The sequence below is a fragment of the Trachurus japonicus genome, chromosome 15 (assembly GCF_045865225.1).
Source record: "Trachurus japonicus isolate A0001 chromosome 15, Traja_1.0".
Lineage (NCBI taxonomy): Eukaryota > Metazoa > Chordata > Actinopteri > Carangiformes > Carangidae > Trachurus > Trachurus japonicus.
The window spans coordinates 14,039,612-14,055,266 of NC_140921.1; the positions used below are offsets into that span (position 1 = coordinate 14,039,612).

Sequence of the window (15,655 nt, forward strand, 5' to 3'; positions counted from 1 at the left end):
TTCCACAACACACTGCTTCTCGCTCCTAGCCCTCTCTGGTGGACTTAAAACAAGGACCCAGACAAGTAGCTAAAGCCTAGGAAAATTAGATAAATCTATCAAAATGTACTTGTTGGCGAGATTTTATATTATGCAGTGGTGTAGACATGGTAGTCACTGCTGAAAAGGGATTGTGTGAAAGTGTATGAAATGCCCTTGAAAGCATTAAAGTCTTTCCCACTTCCACATTGGCTCCCCTGCCATGGAAAACCACAGTGCTACATGGTGCAGTAATTCAATCAATCCACGAAAATCCTATTAGGGGACCTTCAAACGTGTTTCCACGGAGATGGGGTGAAAAAAACATAAATATTTGCAGAATCACACTTGAGAGGTTAAAATGAAAGCCTTGGTGTTCATGCTGGTAGGGCAGCCAGTGGGCTGTGGCATCAAGTCCAAAAACCCGTATAGGTTAATATTATGAGTGGAATAAAAGTGCAGCTTCAAACATGTGCCAGCTCCAAAAGCCATGAAAGTGCTGACAGCTGTAAATGTTCTGTAGCTACGGCTCAGTTCAACCAAGAAAGATTCACAGTTTAGTGTTTTATTTTACTACATGGTGAGGACGGAAATAACTATCAAAGATTACAGAAAGAAATGCTTCCAAATTCCCTTTTGCTTAAAATGGGTCTTTTTAATAGGAAAGCCTGTTTGACTTCCTGAATGAGTCTACAGTACACTGTGGCATGTCTGACACAGATGTGTCATCACACAGTCAGCAGGACATATTGCTCAAACAGATTCAGCAGATCTACAAAACCTAATTAATAATTCATGATTTTTCATGTTCATTATAAACAACAAGTGTTAAACATCTTCTATGAAAGTTAATACTTTTTCTGAATTTCATTTCTGTTATAGTGCAGGATCCACTATAACAACCCATGGAAAAACTGACCAAAAGGCACATGACTCTACTTGGGCAAACAGGACTGTGGTGTAGTCTGGTTTCTCAGCAACAGCATCTGTGCATGGGAAATGAGTGGGCAATGTTATATTCAAGAAGGTAACTTTAATACTTAATGACACAACGAGCCAATGAGAAAGACCTGCATTGCAAGATGTTTTAGAGACAGTGAAAGTGAAAGGTGACTGAATCGTAGAGGAGAGGATACTGAGCTGAACTGTAACTGAGCTGCAGCCCAGAGGAGATCTCGCTCCATGGGAAAGTCTCTGTGAGAGTTGTAAAATTGGGCATAATATGCACATCCAGGCAGGATATCCAGAGCCTTGTAAAATCCCAGGCTGTAATTCTTGTAAAGTTTGCATGTGTTTACTCAACAGTGTGCCTCAGCATCGATGGCTCCCATTGGGCCTGTGGCCCAGCATGCAATTAGGATCCTGAGTTTGGCAGTTATTAATAATGCCATTCAGACAGGAAATGGCAGACAAGCTCCTCTGCTCACAGATGCTGTGGCCTCTTGTTTATTCATTATGTCAGAAGTTCTTAATCATGGTCCTCGGGACCCCAGGCTCTGCTGGTTTCCAGTTTAGCCAATTAGGTTAGGGGCTATTTTTCACATGACATGAAAGATGGATGCAATTAACTACCTGGTAAGACAGAACAGCAGTTGTCACGTCTGTAGGTCAGACCCCCAACAGGATCCCTGCAAAGTCAATTGAGGGGTCCTTAGATGACTTATGAAACACGGAGCCATGTTCAGTACAAATTACTGCATGTACCTTTTTTTTTTCTTTTTAAGGCCCCTGTACATCCCTGTGATATACAGAGATATGAAAATGTTTTACTCAGGGGCAATGAAGTCAAACTAAATAGGTCTCTGATAATTAATCAAATTAAATACAACCAGAATAATTGTCTGGATTATTATCACATATACCATCATGAAAGAAATATTTCACTCAAATAGGTGTCAATAGGTGCAAAAGGGTGAAGAGTTCACATATGAAAGGCTATAAATGCCACAAGACATGGGAACCTACATTACATCAAGGGCCAGGGAGAACTCATGTTAATCAGCTGTAAGAGGTTTCATGTGGGAGCATTTCTTGTTATCCAAAATTAAATTGAGGATTATCTCAGCACGAGCTGTTTGTCTTATTCAGCTTTTAAACTCGTTTACATCATGGAATTTTAAAACACCTCCAATGTGAGATTAATAAGAGATTGTATCTTTGTTTCATAATCACCAGATCACACGTATTGAGTATGCTCTAAAACACTTCTGATGGAAAATGACATGGATACTATTTCTGCAATACTACCAAGGCACTCAATAATTTTATTTTATAGAAACAACCTTATAAGTAGCATTAAATAAATCAGTCAGTCTTATTGTTATGCATACATCTTTCACAAACATTACAGAATAATTTCATGTAAATACATAACAGACGTCTTTATCAGTGTAAAGTTAATGACAGAACCAAAACAAAACTGATTTCTTCATCTTCTAAGAAATGTCCCACTCTGAATGTCTGCGTCTGCACACAAAGTTTTTAAAAATGATCCACATAATCAGATCTTGTATAAAAAATGTCTTAATGCACACAGATAATATGATTTCCTGTGATAAACAGAAAAATTTCAGAACTGATGGGACAAAGGAAAAAAAGACAGATATGCTCCTCCAGGGACATGTGAATCAATGTAATCGCTTGAAGACGAGTGCTGTCACACTGTTGCCTGTCCTGCCTCCAAATTGGAAACTGGGTGTAGGCAACTCCTGTACCAACTCAAATCCTGTGAGGCAACGCAGAGAAAAAGAAGTGCAGGTTAAGACATGTGCATTATGCAAACTAGCAGCAGCTAACATCAACATGCTGTCTTACACACAGATTCCTACAATCTTTCCATGTGGACTATGGCTACGGGGCATTAAGGAGAGCTGTGAGCAAAGAGCTGTCCATCCGCCATCTGTGCTGCTTTCTGGGGCCTAGTAAAGACAAGCTGTCAGTGTGACAGATGAGATCTCATGGCCCTTTGGCCCCCTGCAGGCTCTTCAGAGTGACTACACTGGGACGAGTGACAGCTAATGGACGCTTGCCGAAATTCTGCCTTTACAAGGCTGTTGTTGCCTGCAGCTTAACAACCTGCCAGGTAACTGTCAGCGTTGTAGAGCTGTGTCTGTGTGTTTTGACTGAAGGTCAGACAACAAAACACCCAGATGTATAAAGATGTTAACTTGCCAGAGACACACAACAACTATAAATCACACAATGCGTTGCAACAGTTCTGTGGGAGTTTTAACCTATTTAAAACATTGCAAAACAAATGCATTTAACAAATATAACATATTTAGGTTGGGTTTAGGATTAAAGCAGGGTCAAATCTACATAATTAACTTATGAATTGATATAATTTGAATTTCCATTTTTCAAATTTCTAAATACAGCAACCATTCAATATGTTGAAAAAGCTGATTTGGGGTTGTTTGGGAGAACAGCACGCTCTGGCAAGCAAACTTTAAGCTGTTTTCTCCTGCTGACATTCAACAGAACTGATTAAAATAAATAATCAGACATAATTTCCTTCACCTTCACTGAATCGGTCTAGCAGCTGCTCTTTTGTCCAGTTACAGGAGGTGATAGCGAAGAGTCCTTTGTCCTTTAGAGCGCCTTTTAAAGCTTGCACATAGAGTTTTTTGCACTCCTCTGTGTCGTGTGGGTTCAAACTTATTGCATCAAATGTTCCTTTGTCGATGCAGACGTCAAAGTCCTTTAGCTCCCCTTGACAGTTTAAGAAATCCATCTCCTGAAATAAAAAAAAATGAGAAGTTAAAGACTTCTGTTCAAATACAAAACGTGGCGCCTCATGTTTAGTCTGACTCTCTAACTATGTAGTTACCGGCAGCAGAAATCTTTCAGCATCGACCAAGATGAAATGCGTTATACCTCACTGGCTCACTTTAAAACTAAATTCCAGCTGCTGACATAATTCGGAGAAGGTTGCTGACCCACCATACCACCAGTGAAAGGAGGCCTTTATCTGGACAGAGGGCAGAGAACCAGATCTCGAGGTTGAACTCAAGAGCCACATACTCACAAGCCAAGGGTCACAAAATTTGAAATTTATGAGAGGGGATCAACAGTGGAGACAGAAATGTTCATATATTACTGCAAGTGACCTGGGTTCAATTTGAGTGTGAACTTTGAAAGACAAAAAAAAACTGTGAGGATGAACGCACACAGAAGAGGTGGACAGTGACTAATGGAGACGAGACAGGGCTTGGCATAGATCTGAAACCAAAGGTGACCTTTGAGATATGGCCTTATTCATCACGTGGCCACATAAACACACAAACATGAGCACATTTGCACATATTTTTTGGCATTCTGCAATATTGGAAAATATTTACAAGATGCCAACATATCGCACACACAGACACTGCTCTCCTAACCCACCTACGGTCAACATTTACTTCGATGGCAGGCTTCCTGTCCAAGGAAAACACGCACTGTCATGGGTGTGTTACGCATATAACATATATGCAGGTGTACTATGCACACAAGGGAGGAACACTCACTCATCACATCCCTTATAGATCTAGCAGCATTTATTACCTGTTTTTCTTGCATACATACACATTAGTAGTAGACGTGTTAAATCTTGCCAAGTCATTTGGGGTTTGAGGTGGATTAATCTGAATGGTGGGCAGACTTCCATCACTTTCAGGGCCTTCTAACTATCCAACTCTCCCACATGGTAAACACAGGAGAGTTTCCTCCATCCTTCCAGTGCTGAAAGCTATATTGTATCATTGGGCTTTAGGAATGAATGGGATTCGTTTTTTTATCAATGGGTGATTTGTGCAACAAATCCACCAGATTAAATAAAACTTAATGATGAATTTATTTTAGTTTAATGAAGTGTTGATTTGCATTCTTCACACAAGTACTCATACAGTACAACAGTGATCAATTAAAGGGGAATTATGGAAGAGCTTTACCTCAATTAAACAGCTTCAGAGTAATTGTGATGGTTAAATGACTTTTTACGGGGAGAATGGAGGTTCTTTTTCTAACTTTGCTCGGTGTTTCACTATGGGAACTGCTCCTGGCGAGACCATTACAGAAGCTCCAGACACAAGGTCTATCTCTAAAACTGTAGGGGGAGCTCCGAAGAGAAAAAAAGCAACCAAAACAGAGAAATAACGACCATACTTGCATAGTTCCCCTTTAAAAGTGTAAATGTCGTCATCATCAGAGTATTATAACAAAAGGCAAACATTTCATTAGCAGCCCACCAACCCAAAAATGTATATTTTCAACTGCCAATCACTGCCTTGCACAATAAACACAGGAGCTTGTAGCACATATCCTAGTGTAAACTAACTGTACAGTAATAGTAAATTTATGAACATGACTGAACCCACCTTTACAGTAACATTCGGCAAGTCCTCTGCCTCCAGAACATTTTTGGCCAATTCTACGGATGCTGGAGAATAGTCGATTCCTGTCAGATTCCTGTATCCATGTTTAGCCTTGAAATAAAAACAGAGAAAGAACAAGGTTTATCAAATGGTAAAAGAAATGTCCAGGAATATAAGTAGCTTGTCAACATGGTCATCACAGTAGACGGTGCTGTCACTTGCTAAGTGTCTGTTGAGGCTCAGTTCACCAAAATCAAAAATATATTTTCCTTTTAACTCTTGGTGGAGAGATTAAAATAATATGGAGGTGAATGGCATTCAGATTGTACCCTGTAAATATGAGTATTTCCCTCATGTCATAGATGTTGCTATGTTGTTAAATGACCTTTAAGAACATCCAAACTAAGTATGGTTAAAAACAACAACATTGTAATAGTGTCAAAATGTATTTTATTTTGTTCATACCAGTTCAACTAAAAAGGCTCCATTTCCAGTGCCAATGTCCAGAATAGCAGCATTTTCCTGAATCTTAATTTTGTCCATCCATCGTAGCACACGACTCATGCTTTCCTCGCCAAACCTTAGAAAAGGACAGAAACACAGACTTAAATAACAAGGCTAATACAAACAAAAATACTGCATTAAACAAGTTGTATTTTAGAAATCAGTAGATTTTTGTCATATACACTCATGCCCATCATAACCAGTGGAAATGTGAGGTTAATTCAGGCCAATAGCTCCTTAGTGTGTCAGTACTCTGTAATTACCATATCTCACCAACATCCCCAATGTCTTTGTATGTCTCAAGCTCCTTCTGGTATGCTTTTTCCCAACTGCAGAAAAGGACAGTCAATGACAATTAGTTATATATAATATATATATAGGCTATAGTTATATATATAAAAAGTTATTTTAAAAAAATAGACACAGATGATACATTGCCCTAAAACCAGGAGTGTAGTGCAGTATACACTGTATATACTACCCTCACCCAATGTGTCTTTTTTTGCCTGTCCTGAACCAGCACCCTTATACATGTATCTAAATGACTATTACATAATTAAATAATTTTGCTTTCAATTCATTAATCATGGCATCTTTGCACGTCTTTTCAATCTACCCGACTGCAAGTAGCAAGCTTACTGTACAATTCAACTTTTCTTCATCACATGTTGGTTGAGTGTATGGTCATAACATTTCAGCTTTGTTATAATGTGCATTTAGTGTGGTAAAATGCATGAATATAAGGTGACTTATGTGATCCTAAAAGATATTAGACACAGGGGTTGAAGTTACGTTCGTTAGCTTTGTTGTTGTCTGTCTCGTAGCTGTGGTGGTGGAGCCTGATGATGACGAGAATAACAACAAAGAAACAAAAACCTAGTGAGCAACAACAATCACAACACTCACTATTCCTTTGTCCCGAGTATTGACGGTCCGAAATCGTTTTCCGAGGCTCTGTCTTCCTCCTGATCTGAGGTGTTTCCACCACCACAGCCATGTGTGCCTTCCGTGGCGTCCTCCATGCTTGTCAAGTATCAATCCGACTACACCTCCCAGAAGCCCTTGCGCGGCGAGGAGTGTGTGTGCTTTGCTTGCAACCGCGGGGGGCATCGGGATTGATAGGGATGTTTCCATCATGGCGGCATCCATTTCAGGTTATACTTTTAGTTCTGTGTGTTATCATAGCGCCAACAGCAACTCAGATCATGTAAGTATGCTGCATTGTGTTGACAGGCCGCCGTGCAGTGTTTGCAAAAAAAAATTTGGGTGACTCGACAATGCGTCTGGTTGTTCACCAGCGTCATTAGTTTGTGTTGTTTTCCCAGTGTCATCATCCTGTTGCTGGCTAGCTAGCATTGGTCCCGTCTATTTACCGACGGGCTGTGTCTGAACAGACTGTGTGGCTACAGCAATAAAAAAAGACATGTATAATTATCCAAAATTGTGTAATTTGTAGTAGCTACATAGGCGTTAAATGTCAAGTTATAACATGAGCTACAAATAGCCGTGTACAGGAAAATAAATATGGGAATTGCTGCTAGGAAAGTTAGAGGTCCAGGAAATACTCAGTAGTTAACCACCTAGCATGCTAGCGAAGCTACCAAGTCAAGTGACTTCCGTGTGTCGGTGCTGCTTATATCTACAGACACTTTATTATGATATCTGATTGTGGTTTAGTATCTCGTGAAATATAAGACACTGCACGCGTTGTTTCCCGCATCATAAGACCATAACCTCTTTTGTTTTACTCGTTTCCGCATAGCTAGGTTAGGTTAGCTTCTTAGCCACCTGGATAATGTGAGTTGCATTTAGATCAAAGCAGCTTAATTTACAAAATGACTGACGTGCGTGGACAAATATTCTTCTTTATTTCGACTTTGGTGTGCTTGGCGTTTGACGTGCAATTAAATAGAGAAATACATCATGACGACCACAACAACAAAAAAGAGAAAGCTAAGCTAACACCCGGCGCTGTTTACATCTGTTTTCCTCATAACAAGACTTTGAAGTCGACCTGAGCAGGTGGATTGTTGCTGCCTACGAGTTCGCCTGCATTCCTTAAGAGGCAGCGCTGTGTTAACTAGACATTGTTCCTTCACACATGAAGTAAACGACTGGGTTTTTTATCCCTGGAAAAAAAAGCTGAAATGTTTCTTTATGCTAAACGAAGGAATGTTTAGATTACGAACTGGTGACTCTGATATGGTATGAACAAAATCACTATCCAAACTTTATCCTCTGGCCATTAGTCTCCAAAGTAACTCGTATTTCACCACTGTATCATGACTCATGCCTTTTGAACTTGTTAAATATACATGGTTTAGTGTGTCAAATTTGCACAAAAAAATAAATAAATATATAGAGTGCACGTTTTCTTTGACAGTTTTTCCCAAAACCAAAGATAATACAGGTGCATCTCAATAAATTAGAATATCATAGGAATATCTATTTATGTCACTAATTCATTTCAAAATGTGAAACTATTACATTATATAGATTCATTACAAACAGAATGAAACATGTCTTTATTTATTACATTTCTTTTAATTGTACTGATTATGTCTTAATTAAGACCTAAAATTAAGTATCTCAAATTATTTGAATATGACAAAAAAAGAAGCATTTTTGATATGGAAATATTGGCCCTCTGAAACGTATGTCCATCTATATGCACTCAATACTTGGTTGGGGCTATCTGACTTTGAAAAAAAGTTTTTGATTTAATTTTCTGCAAATTGTTTAACACACTAAAAGTGATCTAAAGGGTCTACATTGGTGTCTTAACTCTGGTTCTTTTAAAATGTGTTTGCACAGGAGGGCTTCCTATTAGGAGATGTGAGGCAAGAAGAGACTGTCAGCATCAGTGACACACAGATCAGCAGTGCAGAATTGCTCCAAGTAGTAGGTAAGCCCCGAAGCAGACAAAACACAAACTTTGTGGCATCTTAAGCAAGAAGTAGCAGTGGATTAATGCCAAATGTTGACAGCAGCCTTTATAAAGCAGCGAAGAGGTTCACCGGTGGGGTCACAGTTCCACAAATCCCAATCACATCTGTTTTTTGTACTTCGACAAGTCAAAATGTGTGCCGGTGGGAATAAAACCTAACACCATACCATTTAGCAATTTTTATCTATTTTCAAAAAGATGTAGCATATTAGAGCTCACGTAATCCAATTATGTTAAAGGTCTTGCACACTCATGGTCTGTACACGTGTTCTCACATATTTGCTTATGAGAGCTCTTTCCAAGACTGTGTAGGTGTGTGCAGACTGACATCTTCCTCCTCCCCTGTTAAATCAGTTGGAGCTATTAAAGACAGCTTTTATCATTCTTAAGACTGCAGTCCTTCTCACAAAATCAGGTCACTGCCCCACCTCAGCCCACCTTAAGAAGTTTGATATTAGCACTTGAAGCTGGCCTTCAAGTCAGTCAGTCAAACATAATGTGGACAAGGTGACATTTAAAGAGCAGGTAGAATAAACACAATTATTTTGTCAGTTTTACTCAAGTTTACATTTTAATTTGAAAAAGGATCAATTACCGATAGTATAACTGCAGAAGAGCCTCAGGAAGAAGTATTAGAGTTTCATTTGACAAAATATGAATTTAAAAAAAAAGTATAAAAATAAGAGAAGTTTTAAGTTGTGTTCTTTTTACTGCTTCCTAAATTTCTCCTTCCAAATGATGCCAGTGAGAAGCTATTTTGTTATCTCTCAGTTTCGGTTTACTCAGCCGCAGAAATGTTCAGATTTATGTAAAGTTATATTCAAAGAGGTTGTAATAAGAATCTGGTTGGTGTGTGTTTTGTCTTGTAAATGAAGATGAATGACTGACACTAAAAGCTAAAGTAACATATTATTCAGTAAGATTAGTATTTATGCGTTATGAGTTTGCTGTGTGATTAAAACAAAGGGCTAAAAAGTTTTGTCTTCATGAAAATAATGAACAGTCATAAGTAACTTAACTTAAACGTAAAAGACCTTTATTGTCCTTACGGAAATTTGTGCTGCACAGCAGCTCCACAATCCCCACAATCCCACTCAACACATATCATACTTAGACAAATCATACATTAAAAAGAAACATCATACGTATAAATAGAATTAAAAGTCAAGGTGTAATGCAAGAGTCCAGGGATCCCGTAATGTGTGAATGTGAATGTGTGTGCAAGTAGCAGTCCTTTACGTCATCTATGGGCTCCACTGTATTATAAGAGTGATATAACTGTAACACCTGTTACTATTTGTTCCCTCCAGAAATCCATAACCATGATCCTTGTGCACAGTTGTTTAGGTAAGATATGGGCTTTTTATTTTCTCTTGTCATTAGTCATATCATGCAAGGTGCCAGAATTTCATCATGTTTGTTTACTACTGTAGACAGACACTGCTGTAGGGAGATAATATGGTCATTGTGGGATTGTTTAATTTTAAGAAGTCCTGACAAATGTGCTCTAACATGCATAACAGGAATTAATGAGAGCTGTATAATTATTTATGATACAGTAAAACGTGCGTGTGTGCTGTGCAGAGTAGTGGTTCCTTGTGATTATATATATATATATTTTTAGATTTAAAGGTGCAATATGTAAGAATGTGGCCAAAAACGGTTACTGCAGTCAAATTCAAAACACAGCGATCTCATTTTTTCTCCCAGCCGTAGCGGCAGCTCAGTGGACCAGACTGGAGGCTGAAATGCCACTGACGCCGCCCTGACTGGGAGAGAGGGCTAGGTGGCGCAACATGTAAACACGTAAATTCAAAACATAAACATGATTTGCAGTCTGCAAAAAAAGATTTTTAATGCGAATACTCTGGCTGTACTATTGTTGTTGGTGAGTTCATCATGTTATATGAACATTATTCCTGAGTCTCGGTGACATATTAGGAGGATTTTACGGCCAGTTGCTTTTGATTTCTTACATACTGTACCTTTAAGGTCACTGTAATAGTGACAGACAGTTTAACTTGTCTTCTTTAGATCAATTACAGTAGAGGTTGAATTAATCAGACATTGGACAGTAGATGGCCCCATCTTACAAGATTGGGCAACACAAGTAGGCAGAGGAGCAGCAGGAACGTGATGAGTCAGTTTGAACTTACCTGTTTTTTTCCCTCCTCTCATCAGCTTTTATGACTACGCAGGCAAAGTCAGTGAAGAGAATCTCAACAGCATTCTTAAAGATAGACGGAAAGTGAGTGATTTCTTTTTTTTTTTACATGTTTATAATTGACATACATTGTGACTGGTGTCCTATGCCCTCTTTTTGCCTTTGTACTAAATTTTTATTTTATTTCCATTCACAGTCTATTGTAAACTAATGAGGGACTAACTGGTGCAATTCAAATTATAAATTACACTAGAAGTTACTTCACCCCAAATTGTGGAATGGATTAGTGGTTTCTCTGTTGGAGTAAACACATTTTGAAAGATCTGTTTTTTTGTGTCATGCAGAACGTCATTGGTTGGTACCGGTTCCGTAGGAACACGCAGCAACAGATGTCGTTCAGGGAACAGATCATCCACAAACAGCTGACTCAGCTGCTCGGTGTGCCCGACCTCGTCTTCCTTCTATTCAGCTTCATCTCCACCGCCAACAGCTCCACACACGCACTGGAATATGTGCTCTTCAGACCGAACAGCAGGTAACACACACACACAAACCCGTGCTTCTGTTACCAGGTGCCTGGCTTCATGTTCTCTCACACAGAGAGTAATAACAGATTGATGACATATTTTAAAAGCACTGGAACCAAACAGGAACTGGTATTGGAAGAAAACCTTAGTTGAAGCCCTACTTGTGCAAATACTTGTATCAAGTATTATGGCAGCAGTACTAACTGGTCATTTCCACTCAGTAGGTACAACCAGAGGATCACCCTCACAATCCCAAACCTTGGCAACACAAGCCAGCAGGAATACAAAGTCTCCTCAGTGCCCAACACCTCACTCAACTACGCCAAGGTCATCAAAGAGCACGGGTAAGGTTTGGACTCCATCATTATTTTTCTGCACTGCACCCATGTCATTCACTGCCCCCATTTCTGGCTCAGGGAGGGTTTTTAGACAGACACGTGTCTCCTCTGGTGTGTGTGAAGCTGCAGCAACCACCTGTTTTCATCTGACAGCCTACTGCAGCTTCACCTTCAGGGCAGAGCATGTGCAGCTCCCTCCCACTCCCCCCACAAGTAATCAGTAGGAGTTGATTCCTTTCCAGAGACACTTTTCTTTTTTTGGGGTGGAGGGTGCATTGCTTGGGTTGTTAAAGTACATGGTTCTCTGGTGGTGTGCAAACCCCAGCAGCCAAGACATCCAGCAAGCGCCTGTTTATATATAATATGTGTGTGCGTGTGTGCTAGTCCTAGTTTACACTTGACACTGTGTGTTTGTACAACCAGCGTGTATTTGCAGTAGAAAGCTGGTGTGTGACAAGCTGCACATGCTGCTGCTTGTATTTCTGTATCTTTGTGTTTAAATTTAGACTCACTGTTTCTGTCGTAGACGAGTAGAATAATGTGTCAGTGTCGTCTGCTCTGCAGGGGGCAGACTGCAGGCATGTCTATCCATCCTTTGATAAGATCAGTGTTTTGATGTGTGGCAGCCAGTGAAATATTGTTTGATTTTACTTTGATATAGAAAGTCTACACAGTTTAAACCACTGCACCTTTACTGCTCTAAAGCCTCCATGATTTATACTCTGACTGAACAGATTCGGGAAACTCGTATTCTGCGATGTTATTGTGTATTAATGATGTCATTGGTTGATGTCCTCAGGGCTGAATTCTTTGACAAAGACGGTGTGATGAAGGATATCCGAACAATATTCCAAGTCTACAGTGCACTACAAGACAAAGTACAGGTGAGTTGGATAAGAGACAGCTGTTTGATTTAACCTGAGTGTGTAGTGAAATTGTTTGCTTAGCAAATGGCTCAAAGGAGGTGTTTCTGTTTGTCTCTTTCCACCTGTTTGTCTTGTTTTTAGGCTGTGTGTGGGGAGGTAGAACAAAGCGAACGCGTCAAGGAGAAAATTCAAGAGGATGTAAACAAACTCAAACAACAAATTGCTCTCAGGAAACGCAAGACGGCGGAAGAGGAGAGGAGTACGTACCTGTTTTGGATTCTCTAAACTGGGATTATGTCATTAGGGGCGATGTCCACCAAACACGCTTTTTGCGCTGATGACGCCCTCGACTTTACTCGCAGAGCGCTCTCTCTATCTATCATCCTCTTGGCAGAATGCTGCTGTTGCTAGGTTACAAAACGAGTCCTCTGACACTTATAAACCGAGCCGTGTCTCTGGTTGTGTTGCTGTCGGTCATGTATGTCCCGCTCCTGCCCCTTCTTGTATTTTGATTGGCCAAAGTGTGAAAAATGACCTTGGCGAGCGCTGCGCTGCGCTGTGCTAAAAGTTGAACAGATTTCAACTCGAAGCGCTCCGAGTGTGTCGACAAAAAACGGTCACCCCTAAGAGCGTTTTTTCAGCTGAGAGCACTGTGAACGCCAGACTTCGTAGGATCTGTGTAGAAAGTAGACGCAGTGAGCGCCAAAAACTTGTTTGGTGGACATGGCCCCTTAAAGTTCTTCTGAGAGTTACTCACTCTCCCTCAGGCCTTTTTTAAATAATTAATCAGTCAACCAGGCCAACTTGATTTTTCTCTTATTTCATGTGCCAGCACTTTGCAGGTTCTTTCACGTACCCTGGACTACAAGCGTGACTACTGTTTTACCAGTTACATCTTTCCCTTTCTTCCACAGGGCTGCGTGAGGCCCAAAATGCAGATTCCCATTCCACTCCAGAGGAGAACACAGAACCGTCTGAGGTTTCCCTTTTGTCCAGGATAACTTTCCACACACCCTCTGCCCCGGAGCGGCCCAGTACCTCACCTAACCCGCCATCGTACGCTGACCTCTTGACCCAGGACGACTCTCTGCCCTCCTCTTCTTCGCCACCCACCAGTGCTGCTCTACTGCCCCGGCCCCAGGCTGTGGGCTCTCCAGGACACCCTACCCCCGGCCCGCTGGGGATGGGCCTCGGCCTCGGGTTGGGCCTCGGCCTCGGCACCAGCTCCAACCCCGTCACCACTCCCAGCACCCCATACCTTGGCAACGGGGACGGATCGAGCTCTGACTCGTTAGACAGACAAGCTGCAGGGCAGGAAGATGATGAAGACGACGAGGATGAGGATGAGGAAGATGAAGACAGTAGCGAATATGAGAACTTAGTGAGTGAAACCACTCACCCACCTATGGTCACAGCCGGCGTTTTAGCTCAAGGCCGACCAGCTGCCCTCAGCCCCGACGGGGACGCACGTGGCTCACAGACCACATAGAAACGTGACGGGGTGTGTAAGGGACACTCGTAAGTGACGCACCTTGAGAGGTGGGCATCTCAAGCAATCAAAGAGAGACAAATATAGACAAAAGAAGTGCCAGTCCTGAAAGTGAAAGGCATGCGCAGGTGGTGTCCCGCTGTGTGTATTTCTTCTTGTCTTAGTCTGTTCTCCATTTTATGGAGAAACCTTGCTAGGCTTTGCAGGCTTAACAGGTGTGTCTCACTGGGGGAAAAAGTCGTCTGTTTTCTTTTTTTCATTTTGGAATGGGATCGGTCTGGGTCCTTCAGTGTGGATGTGTCTGGTTTCAGGGTGAGAAGTGGATATGACAACAGTGTATGCCAACTGGTTGGCAGGGCGGCTTTCTAAAAGACAGGCCCACTCTTTCTTTATCTTTTTGTTTCACATTTGCATCATCAACTCTGAGCACCCACTTTTGCATCAACTCTTGCACTTTTTTTGCCATCTTTTAAACAAACCATGTAAGAAGAGCAAAGGGAAAATATTCCGCAGCCTTCAGTTTTTTTTTAAAGAAGTAGGCAAATGGTTGTTAACTTTTTATTTTTTAATCTGAAACAAAGAAACATATATGTAATTACACATCTCTCTCATTTCATTTTGGACTTTTATTTTTCTTGTTTGACAGTCTTTAATCATACAGTTGCTTATTTAAATGATGAAGAATAGATTTCAAACAAAATTTACTCTGCCACTTCTATAATGGGTGCTTTATATATAAATATATATATACATAGATATATTGTCAGATTGACAGTTAATCTAAATTGATTGACAAGAATGTCGATGTCTAGTTCTTCTTGGATAACACTGAAATTGTATGCGCTTTGCTGCACTTAACAAAATTTAAGATTTCTTTATTATTGTGCTATACCAATGCTGTCATGTTGTGCCACTTGAGTTAGTCCTCTTTGACCACCCTGAGCCAAACTCTGCTCAGCTTTAGTGCGTTGGTTTCACAGGGCAAACAAAATGTACTGTAGCTTTACTAACCAGATGCTTAAGGTTTCCTTCTGCTGCTGCTGCAACACAGAGCGCTACCACTAAAAAGCAAACTGCATCTGTCTGTTCTTCATATAAAAACCTGGCTGCTACTTCCACTTCACAGTGCTGGTTGTCTAATACTACTGACTGTGATCATATAACCACTTTTAGCACACTTCTCACCGACTTGTTCCCTATTAAAAGTCATAACGGAAGGCTGATTACCCCCTGTAGTGTGTGAATTGTTACCTTGGGAACAGCAAGCGAGCGTTCACCTTCCTGTCTCGGCATAGTTGACAGCAGACCTCATGTATTCTGACCTGGTTGGGTCAGTGTTGTGTGCGTGTGTATGGACCTGGATAATGTGATGAAAACATGACCTTGCTTCAGTATACAGTGCCTTCCACTCAGGGCAGTTTCTATCTGCACGCAGAACACATTTACAG

The 15,655-nt window shown here is 40.7% G+C and overlaps 2 protein-coding genes across 3 annotated transcripts; one reads left to right on the top strand and one right to left on the bottom strand.

The window, feature by feature from the left end:
* Nucleotides 1-656: 656 nt before the first annotated feature.
* Nucleotides 657-6,911, bottom strand: eef1akmt2 (EEF1A lysine methyltransferase 2). The gene is made up of 6 exons (XM_085799805.1): nucleotides 6,783-6,911; nucleotides 6,140-6,205; nucleotides 5,838-5,952; nucleotides 5,376-5,483; nucleotides 3,538-3,754; nucleotides 657-2,743 (listed from the first exon to the last, which is right to left on the bottom strand). Exons 1-6 carry the CDS (start codon nucleotides 6,896-6,898, stop codon nucleotides 2,646-2,648), a joined length of 720 nt encoding a protein of 239 aa, XP_085655931.1. The 5' UTR covers nucleotides 6,899-6,911; the 3' UTR covers nucleotides 657-2,645.
* A 59-nt stretch (nucleotides 6,912-6,970) lies between these two features.
* On the top strand, nucleotides 6,971-15,412 carry abraxas2 (abraxas 2, BRISC complex subunit). Of its 2 annotated transcripts, none has more exons than XM_085799803.1 (9): nucleotides 6,971-7,083; nucleotides 8,691-8,781; nucleotides 10,134-10,170; nucleotides 11,005-11,071; nucleotides 11,332-11,522; nucleotides 11,736-11,858; nucleotides 12,652-12,736; nucleotides 12,860-12,977; nucleotides 13,633-15,412. In XM_085799803.1, the coding sequence occupies exons 1-9, from the start codon at nucleotides 7,012-7,014 to the stop codon at nucleotides 14,205-14,207; spliced, it is 1,359 nt and encodes a 452-aa protein (XP_085655929.1). In that variant the 5' UTR covers nucleotides 6,971-7,011; the 3' UTR covers nucleotides 14,208-15,412. The 2 variants fall into 2 exon arrangements, with proteins under 2 accessions (XP_085655929.1, XP_085655930.1); XM_085799804.1 differs by having other exon boundaries at nucleotides 11,739-11,858; nucleotides 13,633-14,774.
* The last annotated feature ends 243 nt before the right edge of the window (nucleotides 15,413-15,655 follow it).

What these genes read in the sequence shown, in the direction of transcription:
- eef1akmt2 (XM_085799805.1), bottom strand. Translation starts at nt 6,898, where the DNA reads ATGGAGGACGCCACGGAAGGCACACATGGCTGTGGTGGTGGAAACACC. An exon ending in GGGGATGTTGGTGAGATATG is followed by an intron (nt 5,953 to 6,139) that starts GTAATTACAGAG and finishes TCCTTTTCTAAG; the next exon opens with GTTTGGCGAGGAAAGCATGA. An exon ending in TGCCGAATGTTACTGTAAAG is followed by an intron (nt 3,755 to 5,375) that starts GTGGGTTCAGTC and finishes TTTTTATTTCAG; the next exon opens with GAGATGGATTTCTTAAACTG.
- abraxas2 (XM_085799803.1), top strand. Translation starts at nt 7,012, where the DNA reads ATGGCGGCATCCATTTCAGGTTATACTTTTAGTTCTGTGTGTTATCAT. An exon ending in AGAATTGCTCCAAGTAGTAG is followed by an intron (nt 8,782 to 10,133) that starts GTAAGCCCCGAA and finishes TGTTCCCTCCAG; the next exon opens with AAATCCATAACCATGATCCT. An exon ending in CTCTTCAGACCGAACAGCAG is followed by an intron (nt 11,523 to 11,735) that starts GTAACACACACA and finishes ATTTCCACTCAG; the next exon opens with TAGGTACAACCAGAGGATCA.